The sequence below is a fragment of the Malurus melanocephalus genome, unplaced genomic scaffold, assembly GCF_030028575.1.
Source record: "Malurus melanocephalus ecotype Western Australia unplaced genomic scaffold, MMel_1.1 scaffold_99, whole genome shotgun sequence".
NCBI lineage: Eukaryota > Metazoa > Chordata > Aves > Passeriformes > Maluridae > Malurus > Malurus melanocephalus.
In genome coordinates, this window is record NW_026623331.1 from 1,880,539 (window position 1) to 1,904,036 (window position 23,498).

Here is a 23,498-nt window from a genome sequence, read left to right on the forward strand (position 1 = left end):
ATATTTTCACAGAAAACAGCGGATATTAACATGACTYCAGTCACTTTCAGATGCACAGTTATGTTCCAGAATTATTCTGTCTTTTGGCTAGAAGCTCAACAAGGACCACAAAGTGTAATCTATGATATTGGGAAAATGAGYTCACATTAAGATTCCATAGGGAAAAAAAAAACAGTATCAGGGCCTAAATTGCATACATATACTGGGGTTTCCCTTTGTCTGAAGGAAAGCATTAAAAGAATTTTCATTTTCTCCCACTGCTCTTCTGTGCCTCGTTTTTCCAGTAGCAACCAAATCAACTGAAATGACTGGTTTGATAAAAACTCGTGAAGGAGATTTTTCGTAAGAAATCTGGGAATAACACTTAAACAATTTCCTCAAAGAAAAAGAACTCATGACTTTAGAAACAAAATTARGAAAAATTGAGAGGTGAGCTAAATGCAGATGCTAAGTAAAGGTTAAAGTTTCTTCTTGTGAATCTAGACGGTCTTTGTAAGTGGTAATAGATACTCCCTCCTTCAGGATTCCTGAAGAGCATTCCAGATGAAAGCACCCCTTACACCTCAAAAAGGCAAAAACGCCCTTTCTTATCATTTAATTTTTGTCACCTCAAAAAAGGTGGCCTGTGGCGTTTGTTTGTGTGGGATTTTGTTTTGTGGGGGGCGGGGGGGATTGTGCATTTTTTCCCCCCAATCCCATCCTGTAACAAGCACTGGCATCCTCTTCCTGAAGAAAAAAGAAAAAAAAAAATTGCCATCTGAAATAGTTATTTCTGAAAGAGAGATGAAACAGTGCTGTTGTATATGTCACTCTGAACTAACCCACAGAACTACATTTTTCTTTCCTTACTTGTAAGAAGGATTTATCCATCCTATGATTTTCCTTCCTTTCAGCTCATTATAAAAATACCTAGTCTCTTCATCTCTACAAGAGTCCCAYTGCAATGCACTGGAACCAGCTGGTCATCTTTGAATTTGCAGTCTCTAATCCTACAGCCAAATCCCATTTGAATATTTCAAACCTCCCACATCGCTCTCTTAAACAGAATGACTCTTTCAAGTGGTGCTTGGCAGTCAAGCTGTACAGCTGAAACACTGCCTTTGTGTGGATCTGTACCACTCTTTCTTAAACAACTCCCAGTCACTGAGCCATGCGGCACTTACGTGAAATGATGTGGGACTGTTACGAGAAGTGGTTTGGCTTTTGATTCACAACTGTTGATGGACAAAAATTCAAATTTAACAATTATTTAATTTAAAGTGTTACCACAAAACTARCTCATCTTTTAAAATAAAAATTCCTGGATTTCAAGACTCAGGCAGTAATATAAAATTTTRTATGTTAGACATGGAACGGACTTCTGCACATTAACTGAAAACCAGCTTGTTCTATGGTTACAACGCAATCTTCAGAGATTTGTTCCATAAGACTAACTAAGAACAAAAATGCTTGAATAATCGTGGGACAACATTTAAACAACTATTTTTCAAAAAATTACTCAAACTGTACTAGTGAAAGTTTTAGGAAATACTGGACAARCTTCCAGTAAATAACCAAGATAGCTAAAACTAAGGAACTCAAATTTATCACCGCACTGCACAATTCTGCACTGACTGCTGGAAACACTAACAGCATAGTCAAAGGAAGATCAAACATGAAGCTCCAGTTTATGAGCAAGATCCACATGAGGACTTGAGCAGAAAAGCAATATGCCATTAGATTAACTTCCAGCAAAAGACRCCTTGCCATAACCTTTTTACAGTAACTATCCAATCACTCAAAAAGATAAAAAAATCTCAGAGTAACTTCAAGTTGTTCAGTCACCTGAGTGTAAACATGAATAAAACACTACCAAAAAGATCAAAGGTTAAGTTAGTGTCCTCAGTGTCAAGCAAAAGAGGTGAAGACAAACAAATGCTGATTTGTCAAGTTTCACACACTCCTTATACAAGCGTTCACTCCATAATTTAAGTGCTACAGAAATGGTCAAATGTATGAAGACATAACACACCTACAACTCCACTGCAGTCCCATATTTAATCAACATGCCTTAAGCTCATTAACAACTAATTTAATAATATAAAAATGAGAAGGCACACTGAAATTCAAAATCATAAATCAACTTCTACCAGAGCCTCCACTACTTGTTCATTTATGCTTGACAAAATGTTTTTCAAAACTTTAAATTAAAATGGCTATGTGCATACGGGGACAAAATAATTATCACAAATGTTCTGGTTCATCCACAGGATCGGCCAATGAGGACCACTAAGCAGTTTTGCATTACCTTAATCTGACAGTCACAGGCACACATAAGCTTGGTATTAAGTTGAGAATCCATTTTACTAACCCAAATATTTGCTATTCGTGGAGGACTCAAGATTCCACTTGGGGTTTCTTAATGAAACTTACTCTGAAGTATCACACCACCAGTGTCACATCAAATTTAGTTTGTTTCTCTTAGTCCTTTATCCCCCAACAAGCATTTTCTTTACAAATCCCCTTCAACTTCTGTATTCCAGGAACATGGTCTGAGATATATTCAGAAATGTTCCTTTTGCAATTTCATATTCTACTACTCCATCTCTTCACCCAAACAATCTCTGGTTTCCCTGAAGATCTGATGGTTATTTGCCCTCCCACAGCTTGTCCAAATTCCCCAGCACCTACATAGTTTTGCTTATAAGCATTCATTATGGATCACACACTACATCCTTCTCAGGATATCTGGGTTGCCACACCAGAAAAAAAAAAAAAAAAAAAAAAAAAAAAAAGTTAAAGGCAACAACAAAGAATAATATCAAAATACATATTCAACACAAGGTGGAGTCTTTCACAAATTAGCCCTCAAGATCTAACAATTTTCCTGCAACATTGTCACAAAATTTAACAATCCAATCCARCAGAAGGTTACTTTATAGATCTAACAAAAGGCTCTCATACACCTGACCAWCACTTCKCTAATAAGCTGAGAGACTTTGCTTCAAATCACAGACATGCAATACCTTCACACACAATAGATTACAAAATTTTGACCCTTCTACCCTTATTTTCCAACAGAGGCACTGGCTGGTGGAAGCCTTCACAGTAAGTCTGTATTAAGGTAGAGTTCTGAACCTGAGTTATTACAGTAGAAAGCAGCACTCAACTTTCAGAAGAGCTGACCAATAAAACCAGGGAGGATACACAATGTATGGTGGAAAAGCAGCATCAAAACACCTGTATTCTAAAATGCAGACTGGGTCACCAAAATATAAGGAAATTCGAAAATAATCACCAGCAAAACAAAGAATATTAGGAATCTTTTCAACACTTTTGGAAAGATACCAATAAACACCATTTTCTCTCCAAAGCTTTACTGGACTATGCTAGCCTCAAGAGCAAAAACAATTTTTTTCCTAGAACAGAAAATCAAACCAGTAACTGCCTTGATCCAATCCTAAAGAAGAACRGCCCCCCACCCACCCCACCTGTATTTCTAAGTAACCTTTAACAAAAGCAACAACAAAACCAAACATTTAGAGGTTGCTTCATTGGCAACAACATAAATAAACACTTCACTCTTCATACACACGTATTTTGTTTATGTCTTAAAGAGATTTGCTGCAGWAAGACAAATTTACTTCAGTTCAGAATGGCTGTGTTGTGAATACAATCTTGGTTCTCTGTGTTTTCAAGGAAATACTGAAATTTGAGTATTCTTGGCATTCGGAGTATATTTTGTTCATGAGTCATCCTATATTCCAGGCATTGAGTGGCTAAATGTCCTACACTCTGCCTCCAAAGGCCCCTTTAGAATAACTTGCATAAACACAGTTAAGCTCACATTTCAAGTTACTGTGAATACTCAGTTCCCACAAGTGTTATGGTATAATTATCAAATCCTTACAAAAGGCTGCATTTAATATTGACAGTGTTAGTTGAGAAACTATGCAGCTTTTTTTGCTTGAGTAACAATGTATGTTCTGCTTCTTCTAGCTGTTTTATATAAAAATTATTCTTTAGAGTTAACATTCATGGAGCCTTACAAGAGTGCTAGAGTATTAAAACAAAAATTCATTACAAGAAGACTGGTAAGTATTTGTGAAACTGATTTACATGGCATAAAAGAAACGCTGTAAAGTGCTGACAGGCCTGCATTGCTGGTCCAAAACAAACCCAGAAATTTAAGGGCTCAATAGCTCCAACCTGAAAGTCTACTATAGCATACATTGTGCTGTTCTTTCGAGGCATTTCTGCATTTTTCTGTTAATGTTACGTTCAAACATACACATGTAATGAAAATTACATCCTTTGAAAATAGGAAGTTTAAGAGTAAGGGCCAACATCAGCCAAACAATTCCACAAAGAAGCCTTTTTGGTAGCTGGGAAAACTTGCATCAGCTTTCCAGAAGGAAGAGTTGTTCTTTTTCAAGCTTGCCAGCACTACTCCTTTCTTCTTTGCGTTTGCAGTCAATAAACAAACCACTCAACAGTAATTTTTCAGGTCAGCAGGGCAGTATTTCATAAAGCTCTTCTTACAGGGAGAAGACCAAGAAACAGCATGCCAGGTTTTATCATGCTGATCTCATGAGGGAGGTTCTGAATTAACAAGTATCTCAAAATACAATCAACAATAGCTATAAATTCAATTATTTGGGAATAAATAAAGCAATAGTTGTATTAAACAACATGCAAAAGAACATCTTCAAGCTTTCCTTTCCCAAATCCTCTGAAAGGACAACCTTGAAAACTTGCCATACTAGCACTTTCAATAATTATAAGGCAAGATTTATAGGGAGAGACAATATCTTACAACAAAGAGCTGGAACAAACAGACAAGCTCTTCAATCYTGTCTTCCGCTCTTAAACAGAAGCAGCAAATTCCAACTCAAGCTCAGGCCAGGAAGAATTTTTTTGAGCTTAACTTGCTTGAATTGTCAAAGTGCTTAATTTTTTAAAAGAAAAGGATGGTTGGTCCTGTGGAGCAAAAGGGGAGGGAAGCAGGAGGAGATGAAGTTACCGATCTACAGCTGGTAATCACCCCTTCCCCCGATAACTTAAGATAGCTGGACTAAATTACATGGAAAACCCAAGTTCCACTAAAAAAAAAAAAAAAAAATCAGTAATTACTTAGTCGGGTCTCTAATATTCAAAGGAAATCAGAATTTTCCACTCCTGTGCTCCTCCCTTTGGGTTAACTCTTACAATTCCTCTTAGAATCACTACTACCATCATTTACAAGTCAACATGTTACGGTACTGCCAAATGGAAAATAGAAGTATAAAGATGTCAAAGATGTTATCTCTTTTAATGTATAGACTGAGGTCTAACTTGCTCATTTCCACACAAACATCCTCAACATTCTCAGAAGYAAAGTGCATTAAAATTTCCAGTGTAAAAGCTCAATCAAACCTGAAGTGACATCATGCTAAGTGGTTCTCATGATACACTTAAGCCCATGAATAGGAGCTGTACAGACTGAGAAAAGCTTACGTTGATATTTTCTAATTGCAGTAGATGTACTGTGTAATAGGATTTGACATCTTCAGACACTAGCCTCACACGGAAACCTGTTTCACTGAATGTCATAACATCCTCTTCTTTTGTTGGCCAGTATTGTGCACACTTCACCTAAAGAATTAAAAAAAGAGAAAAACAAAGGAGGAAAAAAATAAAAACCTTGTTAAATATCCTAGTATCTTGGGCTTCACATGTGCAGATTCTGAGACCCCATTGTTCAATACTCAGTACTCAAGTACTACAACTGTTTCAATGGCTATTTTGCATTCCAGCATTACGTGTTTATGCTTTCTTTCATCAAATAGCTAACAAATTTTGARATCCATCTTAAGCCTTCTCCCTCTCCCCCCTCTAGTTCTCTACAGGGAACTGAGATCTCTGCTCAGCTATTTCAGCATTTCCTCCCTTCGTTTCTGACTTGTACACCTGCATATTTACAGAAGTCATCTATCACACACAGTTCTCCCCAGGCTTGCTGAACACTGGAAGGTTCTAGTTAAACAAAAGAATGAACTAACAAACCAATGCGAAACTATTCTTTGTCTTGTATTCCTCTTGCACTGCACTCAAACTTTCTGCAGGAAAATTTTGCACWTTTCAACAGACCAGTAAAATTTGTTTCACTAACTAATCTACTCTGAATGAAAAACATAAACCTCAAATGACATGTATTTGTAACTAAAATCCATAAGGCCTTTAGGCACAATAGCAGAACTACACCATAACAGAAAATTTGTGCATTCTGCACATATGCCACCAGTTTTAAGAATCAACAATAACCAGATCAGTTCTCTTGGGTAGCAGTTTGTCTTCATTGTAACAGCTAACATCCTATATAACAAACACACTACTCTGTTACATTTAGAATTAATCTAAAGATATTTGTTTTCCCACCTTCTATTTTGTCCTAAGAACACCTTACACTGCCTGTACTCCACACTATTCCTCTGTACACCCTCCTTTCTCAGAACATTACTTTAATCTTTCTTGATGTACATTTGTTAGATGCTACCAAACTAAACTGTATGTCTTAGCTCCTCATTTCATTGTTATATTAAACACACATTATGCTGCACACCAGTGAGAAYGTTTGTTAGTTCTTCTAACATAACAATCAAACATTGCTCAACTCGGATAAAATTGTGTGGCTTATTTTACAACTTCAGGCCTAATAGCACTTACCGAATCTTTTTCAACAATCCTGTTCAGCATGACAACAGCTTTGGTTTGTTGTTGCCATACCATGAGCCAAAAATGACAACACGTATTAGGTAGTGGACCCTGTGTAGTAAAGAATACAAAAACAGGCATGAGAATGTATAGGGAAAGCAGTGTTTGAATACAGTTAATAGTTCACTGTAGGAAACAGGAAAATATCTTCCTTTAACATTTAAACAAATTATGAAAAGAATGATAGAAATGGCAGGCAAGAAAGTAGTCACACTGCACAGATCATCCCAAGACTTAAAAGGGCTTTTTTTTAAGAAAAAAAATCTAACAAAACCAAACAACAAAGCAGTAAGAACGTGGGCGAAGGATACTTTGGTTAAGCATCAATACTATTGTGCTGTTAGAAGAGAAGCTACTGTAGGCATGCTCCAAAGTTACAAGATGGATTAAGGGGTGAAAATATTGTAGATTATTTACAAAAGAACTGAAGAAGTATTTGAGAATCTTCATATGCAGTAAATTACTCATACTTCAATATCCCCTTTAGCTTTTCTTAAAACATAAAATAATCTTTTCACAACTACATCACACCAGCAGTTAATATGAGATACCTGTAATTCATACGGACAAGGAACCATCCAAATACAAATTACAACTGTCCAAATCCCCCCCCCCCCATGATTCTCAATCCCTGTAATCCACTATTTGTACAACTTACCTGTGTTAAAATATAGTATCTCTCRGCTTCTTCTATGACCACTAGGCTGGCATTGATATAGTCATTATCAGTGTTCTGCAGTTTTACACGACTATGATCATCTAAAATTCAAAGAAAATTAAGAATTAATGATGCATCCATCTTGATGAATACTCTCTAAAAAGCAAGTCTAGGCCTGAAAGCAACGAGAAGTAAATTCTGTAGTACTACCCAAACAGAAAACTACAAATATAAATGAAACTAACTTCTCACGTAACTTTGATAACCGCCAATCCCATTCTCCCCTCAGCATTCCATCAGAGTAATTTCAGGCAGCTATTAATAGAAGCTGCTCAGAAGACTGGAATACCTGTTTTTCTTAAAAAATCCCCAAACAAACAAAACAACACTCCCACACATGTCAAAAGGTCCTCACAGCCATCCCTCAACATTTGAATTTCCTTAATGCAACAGCACTACAACACACACCAGGCAACACTGTTCTACCACACCAGACCACTCCACCATATGGTTTCCTAAGTTCAAAATTCCAAGATCTTTGGTGAACTGAAGTTTCATAGGTTGAGGTCGAACCATAAAGYTAGGCTCACACAGATTAAAAAAAAAAACAACAAAACCTACTTGTGGTAATTCAAACCAGGCTTTGATCAATTTAATTCCCTGTAAGTTATTGGCTAGTATTATACAACACAAAAATACCAAAAAGATGTATGTAAAATCAAATATATTTAAAAAATCATCCAATTAAATGAAGTCTAATCTAATTACATGGTTTCGTCTCTCAAAGTTACACAAGCAAGACAGACTATTTCCCTATTTATAGAAGAGGCAAGCAAAGGACTCCATTTAAAATTTTACCACTAATATAAGAAAGATTATGACACTGCCGAACTAAAACACTGCATAATAAAAAGTTATTGTGGCTGTTCCTGAAACCTTTTAGTATCTGATTTATGAACCTCTAGGAGACRTTTAGGTAATCAGACTTCTTCACAGTAAGTAATCCTTCAGCCATTTATCAGCCACCATAKTAAATAAACACCATTTTCAGTTTAAAAATCATACACAACTACATGCCAGAAAATGAGATTCAACTGACTGTAAACCTCCTGAAGCTCAACAGCCTAGCAGACTGTTTGAGAACAGTAAATAAAAAATAGCAAGCTAAAATGAATTTAAGAAACTTCAACATATTTGAGGAAGATATGGAAGAGATTCCATAAGGAAACCAACAGAATGAATTATGATGCAATRCCAGTTTTTAAAACTAAATTCACCTGGTCTAACCCACAAAACTCAAGACTGCAGTTAAAATGCCAGTCCACCCATCCTTGCACCAAAAGGCTCACTTCTTTTTGACAAACAGCYTGGGAAATACAAATGTCAAAGTTATGAGCTCTGACATGAGCAACTATCTAGTATCAAACTCAGTACAGCTACAGCAGCTGAACTCACAGCCAGCCTAGACAGCACAAGGTTTATCTCAGAAATGCATAAATATAAACCTGGATAGGCAAAAAGCTGATGACAATCAAAAAGCAGTTACTGAATCAGACTCTTATTCTACAGACTACTCATATGATTTAATACAAATACTTTCCATGTGTTTGGAAACCTGCAAAAAGTACATTTACTAGGTAGGGCTTGATCTGCTACTGCATTCTCCCTCATGTATCTGCTATTGGCAACTGCAACAGTAAGCATGATCTTGCTGGATTTGAGCACAGAAGTCAKCAGTAAAGTAGTTGTTGTCCTACCTCCTTTAGCTCCTAGCTTTTATATGCAGTCACAYATGAACATGCAGAAAACAGAAATACACTGAATATTTTTTTCAATATCAAAGTATGAGAAATATACTGTGTTAGTCTGTTTTCATTAGCATTCCAGTTGGCAACACCATCTTGACTTTCAGGAGTCTTAAAAAAATATATGACACCTCTGTGTGAAGAAAAAATACATTATCAAAGCCAAAGCACAGCAAAATTAAGACACATGTGCATTTTAAAGTAAAATATATCTCTCTGTATTATTTTGCTGGGATAGGAAAGCATTACTTCTTCATGTATCACTTTATCTGAAATGTTTCTACTGGAAAGAAACCAAGACCTCTGTAAATATTACATGTCATTTGCCAACAGGAAAAACTTAAGATCTTGTTATAGTAAATCACACATACCGGTACCAGTGTTCTCGGAAAGGTGACGCAAGCAAGCACTGTTAACAGTTTAATCACCCAGCGGCAGCTGCTGTACTGCTGCCAGGRGCAGATAGCTGCAGCCTCTAAGGAGGTTTCCTACTTTAATCCTTATATTCTCAGCTTCATTTTTTCCCTTCATATAAATTCTGCTTTGTAAATATGACAAAGTTCTGAAAATTTTTTTGTTAAGTCCTGTTAACAAATCATTCCATGTACAGACAGCCTCCCTCTCCCTCCCCAGCTAGAACAGAGGAGATCCTGCAAGTACTCTGACATAAGAGTCCACAGGACAAAGAAAGCCGCTAGAATATATYGATTTCCCTTCTTTCAAGGGATGAGGTTCTTAAAGGACACAATGACCTAGAAACCTCAAACCCTGGCTWGCTCTTCTGAATTAAGCGAAGCAAGCCAACTTTTGACAGTGAGTTAGCTGTAACGTATTTCCCGTACATATATAATTTCCAGTTACAAAGTATTYAAGATTTATATGAATGATAAACCCATTTGAAGATAAGATTTATCTTATGTGTTACCATGCCCATAGCAACTAAAATGCAGTACTCATTTTTTGAAGTGCTAATTCCCCTATTTCAACAAACTATGCAGCCTGAAAAGGAAGTAGAAACCTTAAAAATTATTCTCATTCAGCCTCCTGCACTGAGAAAAAACACTCCCCAAACAACCCTGTCTGAGATAATCAAACTCTGATTACCCATTTCCAGTGAAACCCTGTCCCCCTGACAATACTTTCATTGCCTCAAATAAGGCCAAGACTTTATCCTGCTCATCAATCTGCTCACTCCCTGTTTAACAGAAAATGACAGATCCAGTTAAAACTGAGATAGAAAATGTTTGGCATTTTACATCATGCAGGTCTTGCAGTTATTTAATGAAAGATTTTCATTAGAAAACAACTGTGTTTCTAGAACTTCAAAATTATTTTTTATCCAATRAATGTCTCTGGTCCCCCAAATATAGAGCTATTAACAATAGAGAAGGGAGAAATGCTACTTAATGGATTAAAGAAAGTCATAAATAAAACATGCAGCCGTAAGCCATCCCAGTGACCCTGCCTGATCCTTTCCCACCAACAAATCCCCTCCGTTTCACTAATCTAAATCGAGTCTATCTGAGCTTCTAAATTATTCAAATTGCAATCCTCTGTCCCTGGACTTACAGTCTCACGTTTCAAAGGTAGCCTAAGGCAAATKAAAGGCAAAGTGACTTTTCCTCATCACCCTGTCGCTGGCTGTACACAATGAATGGCATCATATCAGTCATGGCCTAGCTCATGACTGATACGCATTCATACTGCAATGCATCTATCACTACTGCACGTGATACTTACACTTGYAAGCAGGACTGTGGAAAGAAAAATCTTAAAGTTTAGATCAGCATGTAATATAAAATTCCCCTCCTCCCCAACCCTAAAGAAACAAGTATCTCCAAAAGAAGTATGTTGAGTTTATTTTATAATGTTTCAGGTGGTACGACATTTTAGAGAATAATTAGATAATGTCATAAAAATCATCAATGTTAGCTTCTAATATGGACAATGACAAATGCAGCAGGCTTATTTTGGGCTAAACATCTCCCWGTCCTCAGCACATACACTCAAAACACAGGATAGAAAGGGAACATTCCGGCAGTGACAATWAATTGGCACCATGAGCAAAACCATTCAAGCCAGCTCCAACTCTGTTCTCTGTAAAGMACAATATTCTTCGTGTTCCTCTCCCATACTCTATGCCAACTGTACGCCTATGGTTGAAAGGTCTGACAGAAAGTCTACTCAAGGCCACAGGAAGAAAACATGAGGAATCACTACCTTGCAAGATCTTTCAACAGCAACATGATTTATCAGGCAAAAATGCTCAGATGACCCARGTTCTTGAGCCACACAGCATATTACAAACGAAGGCTGAAGAGAAAACTGTGTAAAGCCCCATCTACCCTCCAAAAACAAAAGGGGAAAAAAATCCTGCCAATTTTTCTGAGGGAATTCCCTTCTTGCCTGTAAACCTRAGCACAGTAAACAGCTCTCTAAAGGTGTTTTCAGTCAATCTGAGACACTAGACTCCTCTGATAACAACTAAGGATAAGATTTAGAAGKAAAGTAATTACAGAAATCTTCAGAGTTTCATTAAAATTATTAAAAAAGAATAACAACCTCACAAGTTACTTTGCTCTTTTAACAACRTTTTCTGAGAAATGGTTTCATCTGTCCGGAAATGACTGGCTGTCAAACCAAACCTATTTCAGATTAACTTCCTGTTTCAATAGCACTGTGAAGTCAAAATACTCCTCCCCCTATTCTACAGTAATATCAAACTGTTAGACTGCTATTCTTTTTCAGCTATGCAGTACCTCTTAAGGGCTTTTTCCAAACCAAACTCATATATGCTATAGCTCTTTAGCCAATAAAAATGGACATTAACAAAAATACTTAGGAAACTGGAAACACTGTGAAACTCAGCTGTAATGGGCAGAGATGATGAGCCTTTCCCAGCAAACAGAAATCAATTTTTACCTAGAAATGTATGTMACAGACACAAGTTTGTTTCAGTGTACTTGTCTCAGGTGTCACARTTGAAATGGGGCAAACCAACCTGTGGTATTTATTCTTGTAATTGATATATTTTCAGTAAGTTAGAACAATCTTTGCACTTCCTCTTGCAGACACACCACCTCAGATTTTAGACTGGCTTGGCTGCTATCGCAGTTAACAAACCATTTTCTCACTGCTTCTGGAGAAATAAAACTCTTTCTTTAAATTATGTCTTATAGTATGATTAAGCAGCTAGATCTTACAAGTCCAACAACTGGTCCTGAAGGCCATTGACCATTAGAGAATATTAGCATCACCCATTTTTCATCTAAACACTGTTAAAAAGCAGTAAAATMTGCAAAGTGAAGGACAGAGACATAAAGATTGTGTGAGACTGAGTCATCCACATTTCTGCAACACCAGGTCCTTGCATACATACACCACGATTAGATGTGTTCACCACAGTGACCAAACCAGGCAGCTTTTATCCCAGCTGCTTTGAAATTTAGGTACAGCTATCTTCAAATCTTATTTATCATATAATCCCTTCCAGGTCCYTTTCTCCTCCTGACTCTTATCATTGTTACTGAAGCAATTATGAGTCATATTTGAAAACACAAAAGTAAAATTCAGGAGGATTGGCTAGTTCAAATACAGCGTTATGCTCTGTTCTCCTCACACAGTTTTGTTCCTAGTACTCCATTCTGCAAGCCATCTAGGTGGACCAATTTGAAGTTTCTTTCTTCTATAAATACTAAAAACTGATAACATTTCTCATAAGCTTCACTATCCTAGCTCATTCATCATGTTCTAATTTCTGTCAGTGTAATGGTTCTAGACCTTTTCTGAGCCCAACTGCTACTTCAATACTAGATTTTTTTCTATCCCTCTGTTTTGCACTGAATTCAGGAATGAATACTTTTTTTTTTTTTCTCCTGGCTAAACATGCATTTTAGAAACAGGTTTTGCCATGACTAAGGTAGAGGCACCTGATGCTCTTTACTATTGTGAAAGGCATGCCATGATAAAGGAAAATGCTGAGCTTCAAATAACTGCAGGAGATGAATACAWGTCATATCTGTAGGGTATTACTGGGGCATTATTAGGTGCTACTTAAGTAGTACAATGTATCTTTATTTTAAAAGCACTATTTTAAAAAAAGAAACAAAAAGGCATAAATATGTTGAAAGCAAAATTTCATTCGCTTTGCATAAATGAAATCCATGTAAAAAGAACATGTACAGAGACAGCTTCTGACATGGAAGCTGTAAAAGGACGTTAGACCCAAGACTAGAACCTGGGACTTATGGGTTGAAATCTGATTTCCTGCCTTCTCATCTTACAGTCCCCATCCCAATTTAGGCATGAAACAAAAAGTGAATAAAACATCATCTACTTGAGCATGGGTGAGATGTTAATACCATGTTGTAACAAGACAGCAAAGCTGGGACACCAGAGTGCCTCTGCACGGACCAACACGTGTCCACCGGAAGCCAGTTTTTGTTTCCTGAGCATACAGTGAAAGTCAGTGAGCCTTGCCTCATCTGARGTATCTTCCTCAGCGCTGGACACTTCTCCAGTGGAATGCCATGCAGACACAGCAAAGAGGCCACAAACTGAACTCCTAACCAGTGTGCAGCACAGGGGTTCAGCACCATGCCAGACTGGACCCACTTGGTGTAAATTCACTGTGCCAGTGGAGCATCCCAGCAGCAGCCTAAGGAGTAGCATGCAGCGCTGCATCTGACCTGTGTGACTCAAYCCAAGACCCTTTCCATGTCATTTTGAGAAGTGCTATGCACATGCTGTTACCACAAGTTTCAACTAGAAACAAGGAGCTCAGCACTTCTCCAAATCTTACAATAGGTATTCAGACCAGGTTCTGAAACAAAAAGCCCCAAAATACCAGCAACACTTGAAAAACTCTAGGTCCAGTAACAAGGTGTATTTTAAGACACTTAGTATTCTGGGAAACTCACAGACATTTTATCTGTTCCAACTTCAATATACTGCAGAAAAATTAAGGCTATACGACTTCTTTCCCCTACGTGTAGGTCACAYACCCTTTTGCAATAATTTCAGATTACCATTTCTATAGTAAAATGCTGTTGAAAGGGAGGGAAGGGGACCAGCAGGGAAGCTGGTCTAAAAAGAAGTTTTTGTCATAATGATCTTACATTTCTTATGTGAAAAGAAGACCATTTAATGGTGATTAGTAGTAGTAGAGTACAAAGCACTCCATATATTATTTACCATATAGATAAAAACACCAAAATCTGGAGCATTTTTAAAGCAACAGCAGAAATCGAGCAGCATTTATCCACACCACTGTATAGATGAGCAGAATCACTCAGCCCAAGAAGAAAATGTTTCTGTTAGTCAAGGCTTATTAACCTAACTTCTAKGCTCACTTTTTACAACAGATGAAGCACTATTAAACAAATCTTTTCCCTATGACAAAAATATCTCTAAAAAATTAGTTTGCAGCTCACAAACATTTACCTATACACTAACATCTACGATTTGCAGCCATATCTCATTCACTATGCAGCACAATGAGTTTCATCTGCAGACTTTTCTCCTTCCTGTTAAACACATTTGTGTAYGTGTTACCAAAATGCCCACTTTTATCACAGGATACATGCCTACAGTAATAAACAAAATGCAAAATTTGCAATGACCACGATTTATTATCTCCAGTGTTTAAAGTCATTAGGGTAAGAGAAAGTCTAGTAATTTTACTGCAATGATTACAAAAAGATACTCACATGGACTAACATCTCTGTATCTGTTTCGATTTCTGTTCTCCGGATATTTTGCGACTCTGTGAGGGAAGTCACTGGATTTGTGTCGGATTTCCTATAAAAGACAAAAAAAATAATTATAGTCAGCAACCTGATTAAGATTAGTATTCTAAATATGCTATTAATTAAGCAACTTTATTAATACGCAGCTTTTTTAAACCAACTTTTACTACTTCTAGYGTCATTTTCACTCAGAAGACCTCTCATTCATGGCCAAACTGTTACCATTTAGATCTTCCTACACTTSGCTAACACCACCAAACAATTTGATAGGAACTGGTGCATTAGGATCAAAGGGTAAAAAGACCCACCAGATATTTATTATGCTTACATTTTACCACAGTTACACATTATCTCTCAAAGCAGTAAGGGACTCAAATGAAACAGTAGTATTCTGCTGGCTCCTTTACAGTGACTGGCAATGTAAAACCCCACAAAGGTAAGTGAACTAGTTAATGATTTTATGGCTGCTATTAAGAGCCATAGGATTATTCATGGTGGTTTGATGGATAATCCCACACAGYTGTAGTTAAACATGAATCAATATGAAGAATTCTAGTGTCACAAATATCAATGTGAAATCAAAGCCTGCTTCTCCCCACATTCATACAAACCTTTCAMTGATTTGTGAGATATTCAAACAGRCTCACACACTATTTTAAGGACTCTACTGTTCACATGTTCTGAATATTCCACTTTATTAATTTCTTGCCTGAGCGCATCTTTTCTGCAACTTCACTACTAAGATACACAGAATTACCTTATACAGACAACTGGAAATGGCCTTCATTGTACTCTGTATATCTCTGTACTGATGCCATCTTGGCAGAGATGTTGTACAGTACAGAACTGACAATATTTCACTKTGAATTCTCCTTCTGTTTTTAGATTATATTGCTACATTTGATCATTATGTCCCAAAGGGCATTYAAACTTCTTATTACAACTGAGCATTCTTTGGTCTTCTCAATGTTCCCACTATCTTTGTCTTCGAACTTCCTAAATAGTCTAGTCTGTTCCCAGACAATGAACACAGCCAAAAAGGGAATCAGCGGAAATGTAAAATATGGAAAGCTCCAATTTTTAGCATTGGTCATGTGACCTTTCTTTAAAATGCAGTGCTAGCCTATAAAGAACATAAACCACAATATGGAGTAGCAACTGCCAAACACCAGTACTCCACATACTTGTATAAAAATCTCATCTATTAGATTTTTCATTTTGATACTGGAACTTCTCTAGTTTACATGGCTAATGAGCTTTAGGAGCTTGCACATGGACCACACGGATCTGGCAGGCATTCACACCCAAGTTCCCACGAAACGTAAATTCTTTATTGCTCAGTAATAAGATGCAACATGYTTTGTTTTTAAACACAGCTGCATCATCTGTGCATAGAAAGAGACCTATACATCAGTAAAGAATCATTAAAATAACTAGAAATACTACTACAGTGGTAGGGTGGGAAGGTAGGCCTGATAAAAAGTATTAAACTTAAGGAAGTTTAATGAGTAGTTCTAAAATCAGTTTTCCTAGCCATCCAACCATCACACAGAATCACAGCATGTCCTGAGCTGGAAGGAATCCACAAAAATCATCAAGTCCAACTCCTGACCCTGCACAGAATAACCCAAAGAACCACATAATGTGCCTTGAGAGCACTGTCCAAACACTTCTGAACTCTGACAGGCTTGGTGCTAGRTGCTACTTACTTGTAATACAGATAAATTCAAAACTGTAACATCTGAAATACTTGCAGCAGACATAATGTATTTAAATCACTTATAAATCCAATAAATTGTTAATTTATTAAAGAGAGAAAAAAACATAATTTGAAGTCAGTAAAGAAAACCTTGGGGTCTGGTTCTTTTTCTTCAGTTGTGAAAGAGTGGTATAAAATATATGGCGGTGGCTTAAGTATAAAATATAGTGGCGGTGGCTTAAGTAACTGCTCTAGTGATACCAGCTGATACATAATGTCTGTTTTGTGGAACTAACTGTTCGWGGAAGTTCTTAATCTCGTTAACAGAAAAAGTGCAAATAATGTGTTTTATTAAGAGGCATTCGCGCAGGGCTCCCTCAGCAGTCGCCGAGCTGGCCAAGGCAGAGAGAACGGGCGCTAAGGAGAGAGCACGAGTGCCTGAAGAGCCGCACGAACCCGCGGGGGAAGGGGCCAAGCCTTGGCGGAATCCTTACGATCGGGCACATTTTCCCACACCGCCMGCAAGCCGTGGGAGTCCCACAGCGCCTGCCCCATCCGGGCCCGGGCCCCGCTCGGYTGAGCCCCTGAGGCACCGCGGACCCGCGGCCGCCGCCAAGCCCGCGCACGCGCCCCGCGCCTGCGCGCCGCCGGCACCCTCCCGSGGCTGCCCCGTGCGCGCATGCGCAGCCCGTGCCCACGGCTCTGCCGCACGCACCTGAGGCGAGAGTCGTATTGGCCCAGCGACTTCCGCTGTTCCCGCTGCTGTGGCGGGCTACGGGCGCTGCCGGCCCGCGGCTCTCTCTTCCCCGCCCTTCCTCCCTCTCTCCCTCCCTGCTGCTCTCCGGCTGCAGCCGACCACGCCGCTCGGCTCACCAGATAGCGCGCCTGCCAGTCGTTCGTGGCGTCGATCTCCTGGAACTCCTGCTCGATGGCGGCGGACATGATGGCGGTGGCCGCAGCGGCCGCCAGGGCGCGCGAGCCTGTCCGCAGGAGGCCGAGCGGCGAGCTCGCGACCGCTCGCGCGCAGCCCCCCGCCTCACGGGAGCGGCGGGCGCGCACATACGCTCGCGACCGGGTGTCCCGCCGCCGGCGCCGGGCGCATGCGCAGCCCTCGCCCCGCCCACCGAGGGCAGTGGCGATCACGCCTCCCCGGGAGGAGGAGGCGGGAAGCACCTGGGGTGACGTCACTGGCGCGGGGCGGGGCCGCACTCAGGTGTCGCGATGGCTCGGCATGGCCGGGGGCTCCGTCGCCAAACGGCCACCAAGTTCTTGTCACAGAATCACGGACTCAKTTCGGTTRGAAAAGATCTCCGARATCATMGAGTCCAAGCTGTGGCCGGACATCACCRCTTCRAGTAGACCAYGGCACTAAGTACCAYATCCAATCCTTCTCTAAACGCCTCCAGGGACGGTAACTCCACCGCCTCCCTGGGCAGTCCATCCCAATATTTAATCACCYTTTCTGTGAGGAATTTCTTCCTTATGTCCAACCTGAACCTCTCCTGRCACAGCATGAAGCTATGTCCTSTCGTCCTATTGCTGGTARCCTGCGAGATCARCCCACAGCTGGCCAAACCCTCCTTTCTGTCAGTTGTAGGGAGCAATAAGGTTGATTGATCCCCTGAGCCGCCTGTTCTCCAGGCTAAGCACCCACAGCTCCCTCAGGTGCTCCCCACAGGACATGTCATCCAGACCTTTCCACCAGCATCGTTGCCTTTCTCTGGACACACTCCAGCACCTCAATGTCCTTCTAAACTGAGAGGCCCAGAACTGACCATCATTGAGGTGCAGCCTCATCTAAGTGTGTTCAGGGAGAAAATAACTGCCCTAGTCCTGCTGGCCACACTATTGCTGATACAAGCTAGGATGTCATTGGCCTTCTTGGCYACCTGCATACACTGCTTGCTCGTGTTCAGCTGCTGTTGACCAGTGGTCTTTTTCCACTGGGCCGCTTTCCAGCCACTCTTCCCCCCGCCTGTAGGGCTCCATAGCTGTCCCGATGTCACTGAAAGGACACAGCCCCCGGAGGGTGCATGACCGCTTCCAGGAGGGTGCATGAGCTCTTCCAGCCACCAGCGAACTCCCAGCTCGGCTCAGTGTCGCGCCCCCCACGCTGTGCCCCGCCGGCAGYCGCTGGCTCCGAAAAGCAGAAGTGCGGAGACACAGACGTGTCGGTCAAAAAATCACGGCGRGCCTCGCCCTCCCGAAAGCAGAAGCGCCGTGTCCCATAGCGATTGCCTCACTGGGACAGAGTCCCTTAGGGGGCGGATCGGCAGATGCCCGGCAAAGCCAAGGGCCGGGCGCGGTCAGCGAGCGCTGCGCTGCGCGGGCTGCTGGGGAGCAGCGCCTGTGGCYCCCGGGCAAGCGGGCGACGCCTCGTGGTTCAGCACAGGCCACCGGGTAACGCCTGGCGCCTTGACAGTGTGTGACTTAGTGCCACAAAGGGGGACTGTGYACCATCAGTGTGTGTTAGCGTCTGAAGGGAGGGTGCCAAGGGGATGTATGCAGGCTCTTCTCGGTGGTACCGAGCACTAGGACAAGAGCCCACGGGCAGAAACTGATGCACAGGAAGCTCCATTTGAATATGAGGAAGAACTTTATTGTGCGGGTGCCCTCACACTGGAACAGATTTCCCAGAGAGGTTGYGGAGTTTTCCTCASKGGAGATACTCAAGAACTGGACGCAATTCYRTGCAACGTGTTCTARGGTGAYCCTGCTTGAGCRGGGAGGCTGGATCAGATGATCCTTTCCAATCATCCCCATTTTGTGAGAGGTTACAGTGCCCCCCCGCACCGCGGTGACAGTCCTGCCCTCGGGCCCGCCGCCRCCTCCTCTTCCGCGGGTTCCTGTACCGAACCTTAACTCCTGGCACACCCTTTCCCTGCCGCAGGCTCTCCCCCACCCTCAGCACGGCCCCTTGCGGACTGTCAGGTTTCACTAGAAACGTTTGTATCTTTTTTCTCTCACGCCCGAGGGGCCTCCGCCCTGCACTGCGCCCCAGCCGCTCTCCTCGGCTTCCCTGCTCTGGCACCGCCGGCCCCCTCATTGCGCTGGGCACCAGACACGTACACATGGGCAGGGGCTGAGAGTGTCGACTGTGGTGTGACCGACGCAGCTGAAGGACACAGTACCATCCAGAGGGATGGCATGGACCCGGACAAGCTCAAGAAGTGGGCCCATGGGAACTCCATGAGTTTTAACAAGACCCAGTGGTCAGGTCAAACCCCAGTTTCAATACAGTCTGGGGGATGAACAGGCGGGGAACAGCCCTGGAGGTGCTGGGGATGACAGGCTGGACATGAGCCRGYGGTGTGTGCTTGCAGCCCAGAARGCAATCACATCCCTCCATTCCATCCCTCTACTCTGCTCTTGTGAGACCYCCACTTGCAGTGCTGCATCCAGCTCTGGTATCCCTCGCATGGGAAGGACATTGACCTGTTGGACCAAGCCCAGAGGAGRCCACCAAGTTGATCAGATGGATGCAGGACCTCTCTTACAAGGAAAGGCTAGGAGAAAAACAGAAGGCTCAGAGGTGACTTAATTGTGGCTTTCCCATATCTGAAGGAARCCCACAAGAAAGATGGAATGACATTTTTCACTAGGGCATGTAGTGATAGCACAAGGATRAATGGCCTCAAACTGAAAGAGAATARGTTTAGATTAGGTATTAGTAGGAAGTTCTTTGCTGTGAGGGTAGTGAGACACTGGGACAGGTTGCCCASACAAGCTGTGGATGMCCCATCMCTGGAAGTGCTCAAAGCCAGGTTGGATGGAGCTTTGATTAGSCTAATCTAGTGGAAGRTGTCCCTGCCCAATGCAGAGGGATTCYAACTAGAGGATCTTTAAGATCCCCTTCCAGATCATGCGATTCTCTGATCTACATCGCCCGTGATAACCAACTGCACAATTCTGAGTGTGCCTGTGCCATCACTGTGGTTCCCCACATGCTGTCACCCGTGTGCAGTCCCCTGCYGCCCATGGGTCTCASCTGAYGTTTAAGCGCAACAACAACAACTARTGTTTTTGAAACAGACRTTTGRTTTTGACRTCCAGCTATTTATCAYTGAATGCTGTTGCACTTCCTTTCTGTCATACAGTGCTCCAGGTCCCCAGGCTCATGTGCTCCCTCAAGTCCCAGAAGAAAAGTTGGCGTCATGGGCACCATGGGACTGCATGRTGCCTCTGAAGCACAGCTGGTGGGACAGTGTGAATCTGTAAATTCATAACAAGTTTTTCCAACTAACTCAATGAAACRTTGCACAAGATTTCCTTTAATTATGGGTTCAAGCTTTGAAATCAATATAGGGAATGGGTTTCTTGGATTTTTCTGCCTGCAAGACTGAGGCACAGTTCATGTCTGTAGYTCTGCAGGTGCTCTCTAGTTAGTCAGTGTTCTCTGTGTGATTAGTTACAAAACAACTGAAACAACATTTTTGACTTATGTTTGTGATTTAGRAGTACAGAGAAGGATCCAAATGCCCATCCTCAAGGTAATGACTGATTTTCATTTTAAATAGATTTATTTTAATTCACGTTTCAATTAATAAAATTGTTCTTTACTTCAGAAAACTTAACTTGCACGAACTGGGTGTAAGAAAGTAGACAGATACATAGAAAYTGTCTGCCAAATAACAAATTTTAATAAAGTAATTAAAATAGACACCTTCCGCACTGATTTTAGTTTTTGGTAGGCTTTTCTTTGTATATGAGCTTGGTGACTGATCAGTATTTATAGCATGTATGACATGAGAAGCTTGTGCTTTTCACTGCTTGTGATATCTGGGGATGTAGTTCCTCCTGAGACAGCAATGTAATTATGTTAAGAAAGGGAGTTTCATGGTAGCACCTACGTTTAGAATCTCTAACACAAATCAGTGCCCAGAGACATCTCGTGGAAAGCTAAAAGTATTTGTTAATTGTGATTTAGAGCTGGCTTAGAAAAGCAAAAGCTTGTAAACCAGGAATTTCTAAAGAAATTTCCATTGTCCAGTTTTTGGGGTTTTTTTGTGGGTTTTTTTTATGTTGTTGTTTTTGTTTGGTGTTTTTTTTAACAGAAAATATGCTGAAAATGTAGCACCAGTTCTCTGGTTTTTAGATTCTGAGCCCGGGATAGGCCCAAGACTTCATTTCTAATGGTCTGTGAAGGAGACTGCTTATACAACATAAACCAGTACTCATTAGAAATCTTTATTCTGTTGCCAATAGTATACTYCCATTCTGTATTAGCTATGCAGCCAAACCCAGATGAACTACTACATAAACTCTTAAGCCCTTCAGACTGCATGAGATGTATGCAAAGCAGGATAACATAGTTGATGGAAAGTCTAGTATATTGTTAATGTTTTCTATCYTAGTATAAACACAAACAAGCAATGTTTTCATGTTAAAATCTCTGATAATTTGAGAAGCCCCTTGCTGTGCTGACAAAACAGACACCCCAAGGTAGTTGGTATCCATAGCAGTTCTGATTTCACAATTCATTTTGATGCCCATGAAGACCAATCAAGTTAATTTTAAATGTTTTTTGTCCAGTGACCTTGGCTGAACAGTTATTCTAGTACCAGTCTGGAACTGACTAAATGTTTGTTCCTTCATGTGAACTTTTCTGGGTCATTCACTGGAACTRCTTAAGCACCATTTATTGGAAATTATCTGGTGCTGCTTTTCTGAGAACCATTTTAGATATTGGTAGATGAAGAACAAATTCTTCCCTGAGGTGGTTTTATTCACAAATACACTCCACATCAATTTTAGCTGTTAAGGAAGAGAGCTGTAATGTGCTTAAGCTTGCCACAATGTGAAAGGAGAATATATAATTCCTGATTGAAGTCTTACAGCCTAAGGCCTAAAGGAAARGAGGATCCATCCTTCCCTGATGAACTGGATAGGACTTGAAACCCAGAAGGGCTGATCACTCTTCTGGCATCTGGTAGGGAGTAGGAAAAGCTGAATGAAAAGGTCCAGTGGTTAGGATAARAAATGAGTTTTAATTTATTGTGTGCATTTGCAATGTAGTCTTTGTATTTCAGATTTTGGAAGCTGTATTCCTCATTCAAATGAACGTTAAAATTTCCATTACTGAAAGTGGGTGTCAGTGCAAACACCTTTTCTCAACTRTATTGCTTTCCTTCCCCAGCCCAAAATTGTAGCCTGATATACAACAAGAGGAAAAAAGAAAAAAAAATATCCAAAACTCCATAGCAAGCCCTTTAAAATGTATGTAGCAAAATTCAAATCCTTGGAGCAGCAACAAGAACAGAAGTATAATGGGCTCAAACAGATTTTCTTTCAGCTAAGAAAGTCTTTCACATCAGTCAGAGATCCACAACAGCAGGGTCCTAGTGTCCAATGCCTGATAAAAACTGGCTCTGCAGTAAAGGTGATGGGATTATGGAAGAGAAGTACAACACAACTGTGCCCAAACTCTACAATTGCCCAAAGTGTTGTCTGGAGTTCTGTGAAGAAGAAATTCTTGACCAAGGAAGAAAGGAAATATTAAGGACTATTAAGGAAGTCTGTTTCATAGTGTAGAGATTTGTACCAGTCTGCATGGCACAGGACTCCCATGGTGAAACTGAAATAATTGTGAAGTATGAAAAGTGTAATGGGCAGAAGTGCAGTCACAAGTGAATGGACACATAAGCTGGCAGAAAAGGCAGCTGGCCAGGATGTCTGAGGGATAGAAAAACCTTAGCCTCTGCTGTGGCTTTGTGAAACAGCCCTTCCAGCAACCTAAGCTGGGATGTGCAGTCAGCCACAAAGCCTAATGTCTATGAGTCAATGCAGGGGGTGCTGGGTATGCCTACGGGAAGAAGAAAAGAGTCAGTTACCCAGAAAAAGATGACTCCAAGTTATTC

The 23,498-nt window shown here is 40.8% G+C and overlaps 1 protein-coding gene across 2 annotated transcripts in view; it reads right to left on the bottom strand.

The window, feature by feature from the left end:
* The window catches only part of PTPN2 (protein tyrosine phosphatase non-receptor type 2), a 30,654-nt gene extending 12,917 nt beyond the window's left edge, over positions 1 to 17,737 (bottom strand). Inside the window, exons 1-5 of one of the 2 annotated variants that reach the window (XM_057368959.1) lie at positions 17,515 to 17,736; positions 14,904 to 14,994; positions 7,391 to 7,491; positions 6,685 to 6,783; positions 5,476 to 5,613 (exon numbers count right to left, since the gene is read on the bottom strand). In XM_057368959.1, the coding sequence (XP_057224942.1) occupies positions 5,476 to 5,613; positions 6,685 to 6,783; positions 7,391 to 7,491; positions 14,904 to 14,994; positions 17,515 to 17,583 (498 nt within the window). In that variant the 5' untranslated portion in view covers positions 17,584 to 17,736. Of the gene's footprint in view, positions 1 to 5,475; positions 5,614 to 6,684; positions 6,784 to 7,390; positions 7,492 to 14,903; positions 14,995 to 17,514 lie in introns of both variants that reach the window. The other variant, XM_057368958.1, reaches the window with a different exon arrangement.
* Positions 17,738 to 23,498: the final 5,761 nt, after the last annotated feature.